At 49.4% G+C, this 7,695-nt stretch overlaps 2 protein-coding genes across 5 annotated transcripts in view; one reads left to right on the forward strand and one right to left on the reverse strand.

Moving 5' to 3' along the window:
* Positions 1-51: 51 nt before the first annotated feature.
* DXO (decapping exoribonuclease) lies at positions 52-3,097 on the reverse strand. Of its 4 annotated transcripts, none has more exons than XM_008068768.2 (7): positions 2,828-3,097; positions 1,587-1,948; positions 1,158-1,393; positions 849-1,068; positions 593-728; positions 352-446; positions 52-261 (listed from the first exon to the last, which is right to left on the reverse strand). In XM_008068768.2, the coding sequence occupies exons 2-7, from the start codon at positions 1,940-1,942 to the stop codon at positions 114-116; spliced, it is 1,191 nt and encodes a 396-aa protein (XP_008066959.1). In that variant the 5' UTR covers positions 1,943-1,948; positions 2,828-3,097; the 3' UTR covers positions 52-113. The 4 variants fall into 4 exon arrangements, with proteins under 4 accessions (XP_008066959.1, XP_008066960.1, XP_008066957.1 ...); XM_008068769.2 differs by having other exon boundaries at positions 849-963; positions 2,828-3,089; XM_008068766.1 differs by having other exon boundaries at positions 593-1,068; positions 2,828-3,089.
* A 110-nt stretch (positions 3,098-3,207) lies between these two features.
* STK19 (serine/threonine kinase 19) overlaps positions 3,208-7,695 on the forward strand; it is a 6,185-nt gene continuing 1,697 nt past the window's right edge. Inside the window, exons 1-4 of the mRNA XM_008068765.1 lie at positions 3,208-3,409; positions 3,557-3,693; positions 6,252-6,347; positions 6,620-6,759. Of these exons, the coding sequence (XP_008066956.1) occupies positions 3,310-3,409; positions 3,557-3,693; positions 6,252-6,347; positions 6,620-6,759 (473 nt within the window). The 5' untranslated portion in view covers positions 3,208-3,309. The remainder of the gene's footprint in view (positions 3,410-3,556; positions 3,694-6,251; positions 6,348-6,619; positions 6,760-7,695) is intronic.

Raw genomic sequence — 7,695 nt, forward strand, 5'->3', positions numbered from 1 at the left:
CACTGTGTGCTTGAGGTGTTGGGCAGGGATGACTCAGCTCAGAGGACAAACCATTTAGAAATATGCTTTTATTATCTGTGCACAGAGATAGGACCAGCCCCTCTGAAGTGTCACTACTTGGGGGAGGGAGTTTTGGGGGGTGACAGGAGATCTTGGGTCATGGCTTCCACATACCATGTGGGCAGGAAGGCATAGGGCGCATCTCGATGTACAGACATGGTGACTGGGCCGCCAGGCTCCCAGGAGAAGAGGTAGACAAGCCTGGGGGAAGATGGAGGCATGTGTTGAGGGCCGGAAGCTGAGCTCGGAGCTCTAGGATCCAGAGGGGAAGAACAGAGATGAATGCCTCACCTGGGGTCATCCTCGACAACTGTGCTCTGGGCAAAGCTAAGGAAGGCGGCACAGAAGTTCATGCACACAGAAGGATTCCAGCCATCACGGTCATTCTGGAGCAGGCAAAAGAAGAGGTGGAAGACTAGCTGTGAGGATGGGGAGGTGGGAGAAGGGGAAGGCTGACTACAGCCCTGGATGCTGGACGCCTGGTCTTGGTGTGTGGGGGATACAGGTGGGAGCTGTGACACCACTGCCTTACCCTGACGTATTCAAACATCTCCATGGTAGGAAAGGTCTTGAGGGAACAGACAAAACCCTCTGGGTTACGGAAGCCAGCAACAACATTTGGGACTCCTGGGAGGAAGGACTGAGCCCACCACTTCAGGAGCTTGTGTCTGTCAGGAAAAGCAGGGGATCGGATCAGTGGGACCCCTCCTCCGCTCTCCATTTTGCCCTTACCCTCTCCACAAATCCCTTTCCTAGCTGTCAAGTCTAGGCCCACCCCTATCCTGAACCTGTAGAAGTTCCTCCATTGGCCAGGGCTGTGCATCTCCTTGGAGGTCTTGAGCTCCACATAGCAGGCGGGGGACTGTGTGGATGGGACCTGGGGGTCTGTGCAGTCTACCTCCCCTGAGAAGAGCAGAGGGTAGCTTCCTAGGCGGCTGCGTAGCACAGAGCAGAAGGCCACGTTGGTGTTAACCTCCCCAGAGGGGTCTGGGGAGCCTCCAGGTTTGTCTGCACAAGGAGAGAAGCAGCAGCAGGGGGGTGGGGTTCTCAATCTCTGGGGAGGGGAAGGGGTCTACAAGAGCAGAGGCAACTCTCACCTGCACACATGTAGTGCTCAAACTTGTGCCCCATGTACATAAGCTCCCGGAGGATGGGTGGCCGAGCAAGCCTTTGTGCCCGAGCGGCTGGCGTCTCCACCTCACTCAGGTACAGTGTTCCCTGGAACCGGGAGGCTGCCAGCTGCCAGCCCTCCTGCTGTTCATATGGTGTCGTCAGCAATTTTGTCAGGTGCCCCCGCCATGTCACTATGGCCCCTGCCAGCCAGCCTGGACCCCTGAGAGGGAGGAGTTACAGGCTGAAAGTCTGAACCAAGCATTAGTCAGATGCTGCCCAAAGAACAGCCTAAGTTCCTTCTAAGGACTGAAGGAACTTGTTCCAATTGCTATCCTAGTTTTGGCTTTGGCTTTCCTAGTTTTAGAGCATAGGTGCCAGTCTTCAGATCTACTTGTGTGCTAGACTTTGCTCACCCCTCCAGCTGGCCTCGGTGTTCCAGGAGCCAGCGTAGTAGGTGGTCCAGCCCTTCTCGGACTTCCTCATCCCAGGGCTGGTATCGGTCAGGGTATCCATCTCTGAGGTCAAAGTTGGGGACTGGACCGTTGGTGGGGGGTGGGCTATAATAGCGCAGGGCTCGGGCATCTCCATGGTACTGGCGTTGCGCATCCAGGGAGAAGCAGCCCAGTTCTGAAGGGCGCCGATAGAAAGGAAAAGGCCCAGAGTAGAGGGCAGGGTCTGTAGGCAGGGAGGGTGATGGGTGGAGGAGTTTGTTCCGAGGTTCAGCTACCTCCATCTTCCCAGCTCCTCTCTTGGTCCCTCGGGGTTCCATGAGGTCCTAAGAGTAGGGAAACGTTTACCTTTCACAGAGGAGACCTGGAGAAGGGTGACTCCATGTCAGGACTTGTGACTGAGATTTTAGCTTTATGCACTCTGCTTTAGCTTAACAGTTTTCCTTGAAGCATTTTTTCTTCTGTCCTTCTAGGACTCCCTTACACTGAGAAGCTTATCTAATTCTATGCTTTCTTAGAAATCTCAAAGGCTAGTCTTGAAGCAAGCCAGACATGAAGGACTTTCTGCCGAACTTTGCTTGCTGAGAGAGAGCTTTGAGACAGTTAATCTGTACTGGCCACGATCAGAGTAAGGCCAAACAGGCCCCCGAAAATTCTGGAGACTAACTCTAGAATAAAGCAGGCCTGAGCTTCTTGCAAAGCCTTCCCACCTGAGGGTATTCACAGACGACTGATCGACCGGTCTGGCCACAGCCAAGATGACACCAGTCAGACCCCCAGGTGGGCAATTATTCGAGACAGCAATTGGAACAAGGACATTAGATCCTACAAACTACCCCACTCCCGCACATTCCCATACCAATTTCCCTTTGAAAACTTTCTAACTGGCCCGAAATTTGAGATAGTACTCGAGACATTTGTCAACTCGAGAAGACAGCTTCTTGGTAAGTCCGTCTTTCCATCTACCAACTCTCCTCTCTCCAGTTTGACTTTGAGCAGCGAGCACTTGGACCTGGGTCGGATGACAGACTAAGTGAGCCTCCGGATTGCCAGGTCTGGCGTTGAAACATGCAAGCCCCAGACCCTCAAACACAACCACGGCCAAGCGCTCATCCTCCTCTTTCCTATACCCACCCTCCCCACCAAATCCTCCAAACGAGTGAGGTTAGGAAAAAAGTCTGAGCTCAGATCAAGGATCAGGGTACCTCAAAGCGCCCCAACCTCAATTTCCACCTTCGCAGGACTATGACGTCATGGCAGGCACGTCAGAAGACGAAGAGGGACGCAAAGATGTTTTTCTGCTTTCGATGATATAATCATTCAGCGACAGTGGCGGGCAAATCCCTCAGGAGTGGGGGCGGTGAGAGTTTTACACCAGGCGGTTGATCCCAAAGTGGTCACCGGCGCCCCTCCGTATCGCCTCTGAGTACTGGGACGTGAATGGCCTCCGAGGGAGCCAATCAGCGGTAGACATGTATCCGCATTGGCCCGCCCTCCCAGCAAGAGCCCGAGAGCGGACTAGTGGATGCCTCTTTCGTCATCACGTCGTGATACTTACAACCGGTCACCTGGTCTCCGAGGAGTGACGCCCAGGGAGGTCAACGTCACTGCTCTGCGCCGGAAGACCCGATTTTCTCGTTCTCGTACCTCATTCATACCCCTTCCTCGGTGCCTAAAATCCTGGGATATGAGCCGGAAGAGACATCGCCTGGTACCTGAGACCTTCGGATTGAAGAGACAGCGGAAGCAAGGGCCTGTAGAATCGGATCCTCTGGGGAGCGAGCCAGGTAACCATGGGGGCCTCGGGGCGGAGCTGAAGACCCCAGAGGGGCGGGGCCTCGCCTCGGGTAACCACGTCTGTTGATAGAACAGTGTTCATGCAGTTCCGTTGGCCCCCGCCCCAGGTCCCACTTAGTGACCCGGTCTCTGCCCAGGGTCAGCGCGCGCGGCAGTCTCGGAGCTAGTGCAGCTGTTCCCCCGAGGCCTGTTCGAGGATGCACTGCCGCCCATCGTGCTGAAGAGCCAGGTGTACAGCCTCGTACCTGACCGGACGGTGGCCGACCGGCAGCTGGTGAGATCCCTGTAGGCCCTTTCCATGTCTCGCGGGCACTCCTGAAGTCCCCAGTCACTCAATCACTCAGTTCTCTCAGTCAACCCGTCGGCCTTTCCGCAAGCATTAGGCCTTTCTTGAGAGGGCCACCGTGCCAGGCACTGGGCTGCGACAGAGAATGCTACAGACCCTCAGGCAGTAGAGGCCATGCCAACTCATGGAGGTGGAAGAACGAGGTTTTTGAAGAAACGGAGTCATGGTGCATGGTTCGAACATACAGCGGGGCGAATGCAGGCAGATGCCAGATTTCTCAGGAGGAATAGGCCTTGTACATCAGGGCGGTTTCCGTCTTACACTGAAGGCGATGAGCTGGTAGGGAATGTTAAACAGGAGAGGGAATGGTGTACTGAAGATAATGGATGAGGCAGGGGAGATCAGTTCGTAAGATACTGCAACTGAGAACTGGTGAAAGCCTAAATTAGGTCAGTGTAGTGAGGAGGGAGCAGATGAGTGAGGGATGTGGAGAGTGAGGAAGAGAGAGGAGTCCAGGATGACTCCCAAATTTTCTAGATGACAGACTGAATGGTAGCTGGTGGAGTCAAGAGTACAGTGAGTTGTTGGGGAGGAGATGGTGTGTTTAATCCTGTACAAGTTGAATTGATGGTGTTTGTGGAACAGAATTCTGGGCCAGTAATATAATTACAAATTTGGTGTGTGAGTAGCAAGCAGCTCAGTCTGTGGATGTGGGTGATGTCCAGTAGGAAAAGCAAGCAGAGGGATGACTTATAACCTTTTCATAAGCTTTAGGAGGTGATGAAAGCTCTGGCTATCTCCAGAAAATTGCACATATGCCATGTGTATGTATACACAGGTCTATATACAGTTTGTGTATACGTGGAGGTGGGGGAGGGTGTTTCACAGGTCCTCCAAGGTCAATGGTTAAGGACCAGGTTTAGAGTGAAAGATAATAGGGCCAAATCCACAATGCTCGGAGACACCATTATCTAAGGTAGTGTTATTCAACATGTGGCCTGAGTTCTACTTGTGTCAGTATTATGTGGGCTACTTACTCAAAAAATACAAGCTCCTGGGATTCATCCAAAGTTAATTAAGATCTCTTGCGAGACAGGCATGGTGGCTTACTCCTGTAATCCCAGCACTTTGGGAGACTAAGGTGAGAGGATTGCCTGAGCCCATGTTCGAGACCAACCTGAGCAACATGGCAAGACCTTGTCTCTACAAAAAATCAAAACGAAACAAAAAAAATATCCGGGCATGGTCACGCATCTGTAGTTTCAACTACTTGGAAGGCTGAGACAGAAGGAACACCTGAACCCAGCAGGTCGAGGCAGTGGTGGCTGTGAGCGTACCACTGCACTCCAGCCTGGGCGACAGAGTAAGACTCTGACTCAAAAAAAAGGATCTCTTGCGGGTGGGATGTAGGAATCTATATTTTTGAACTACAGCTTCAAGTGCTTTTCAATGTACATTAAAATTTGAGATCCTTGCTGGATGTGGTGACTCACACCTATAATCCCAACACTTTGGGAGGCCAAGGTGAGAGGATTGCCTGAGCTCACAGGTTCGAGACCAGCCTGGGTAAATTGGCGAGACCTCATCTCTACAATAAATCAAAAAATTACCCAGGCATGGTGGCACATGCCTGTAGTTCCAGCTACTTGGAAGGCTGAGGCGAATGGATCACCTGAACCCAGCAGATCAAGACTGTGGTGGCCGTGAGCGTGCCACTGCACTCCAGCCTGGGCGACAGAATAACACTCCAACTCAAAAAAAAAAAAAATTGATATTGACCGATATAAGGGAAAGGCAGAGTAAGAGAAATTTGTGAAAAAGGCAGAGGAGTTACCTGAGTTAAGAGGAACCCAGGAAAATGCCTATTGTGAGATTTCCAAGACAATGGGACTAGTGGCATTAGTATCAAATCTGTCTGTTGGATTTAGCAGGTAGAAGATTAATGGTGATTTATCAAGACAAGAGGGAAGAAAGGGAAGACTAGCTCCAGTTTCACTTGAGGAAGCAAGTCAGATGGAATCACTCCTTAAAGAGTATTTGTTGTTTTAATGTATTGGTGCTAGCTTATATTTTTTTTAAAGCTTTAAAAATTGCAAAAAATAAAAAAAATACAAACACATACACACATAATTTATCTTTTCTTTTTTTTTTAATCGAGATCTCATTCTGTTACCCAGGCTGGAGTGCAGTGGCATAATCACGGCTCATTGAAACCTCAGTCTCCCGGACTCAGGCAATCCTCCTGCCTCAGCCTCCTGAGTAGCTGGTATTGCAGGTGCATGCCACCATGCGTGGCTAATTTTTGATTTTTTGTAGAGATGAGAGCTTGTTATGTTGCCTAGGCTGGTCTTGAACTCCTGGGCTCAAGCAGTTCTCCTGCCTTGGCCTTCCAAAGTGCTGGGATTACAGGTGTGAACCACTATGCCCGGCCCTGAAACCTCTTTTTTCAGGGAAGCACACACAATATCCTTGACCCAGAGTGTCTGAGTATAGCAGAGCATTCTGCCCTGACACCTTTCTTTTCACTCCTATCTCTGTGGAGACAGAAGGATCTTCAAGAGCAGGGGGAGATCAGAATCATCCAGCTGGGCTTTGACTTGGATGCCCATGGAATTATCTTCACCGAGGACTACAGGACCAGAGTATGTATGACTGTGTGTGTTATAGGTGGTGGGAGGGGGATATCAGGGAAATTGGGGAACAGAAATACAAACAAATTTTCCTGTCCCACGTATGGAGAGCACACAAGGTTCTGGTAAGTAGTAATGTGAAAGAGAGAGGGGAGGAGGAGGAAGGGTATGAGAGGTGGAAGAAACTGAGCAAGAGGGAAGACAGTAAGAAGTGCTATTCTGAGGATGGAGGTTGGTGGAGGGTAAGGGTGGGACCAGACTATGTCTCTCATCTCTCCTTTCAGGTCCTCAAAGCCTGTGATGGCCGGCCATATGCTGGGGCCGTGCAGAAGCTTCTGGCTTCAGTGCTTCCAGCCTGTGGGGACCTTAGTTTCCAGCAGGACCAAATGACACAGACCTTTGGCTTCAGGGACCCAGAGATCACGTGAGACTTGTGGAATCAACAGAGACAGCCTTTGGCATCCTCCTGCCTCCCTCTAGTTCCATCTGGCCTTATCCTTTTCCTTCTGGTGAACCTGCCAAAAAAATGCTGATTCTTTTTAAATAAAATGACCTAAGTTTGTCCTCCTCTCCACAAGAGAAGAGTTCTGTCTTACTTGGGGCCTTGGAAAGAGCCCTTGACTAAAGTTCAGGAGATCTGAGTGGCTTATCAAATGCATATAGGGACCTGGCAGGAACCAAAAAAGCTTGATGTTAATTATACTAGGACCAAGAGGATAGAGAGTGGTAGGAGCTGGGATGTCCCTAAACATTCACATTCAAAAAAAAGAAACCTCTAAAGCAAAAAACACTCAAGTAGGCAAGGGCCAAATAAAAATATAATTTTGAGGGACTTGGGTCGCCTACTTTATAACCCATGATATATGTGAAAGCATTTTAACTCATTTGCGATCACTGATGTGAATTTATGTCATTCCAAATTCTGTTCCTGGTTGCCGCTGATGTGAATTTACGTCTTTGCATTGTTTCTGAGTGCTGCAATGTTGTCATATGTATGTGTTACTATATTTTGCTTGAAAATGAATAGTGAGGCAAGGAGAAAGTTAATTGGGATAATCATCTGATATCAACTATGCAATGTTGTTACTGATTTATGTGGTTGGTAAATATTGCAATTTGGTCATTATTTTGTTGCTATTAGTGTTCTATACTTATATTTTGATATTTCAGGGCTTTCAACGTTAAAAATAATTTACCTTAATTATGGAAAATGAAGAAATATATGCTGTTGAGATTTCCAAGGTCGAAGGTGAATTCAGTGGACTTATTAGTGATAGTGAGACAGATAGTGATGTAATGATGCACTGTAAATGAAGATATATATATATATATATATATATATATATATATATATATATAT

This window comes from Carlito syrichta, unplaced genomic scaffold, assembly GCF_000164805.1.
Source record: "Carlito syrichta isolate Samal-C Ts95f unplaced genomic scaffold, Tarsius_syrichta-2.0.1 Scaffold311524, whole genome shotgun sequence".
Taxonomy (NCBI): Eukaryota; Metazoa; Chordata; class Mammalia; order Primates; family Tarsiidae; genus Carlito; species Carlito syrichta.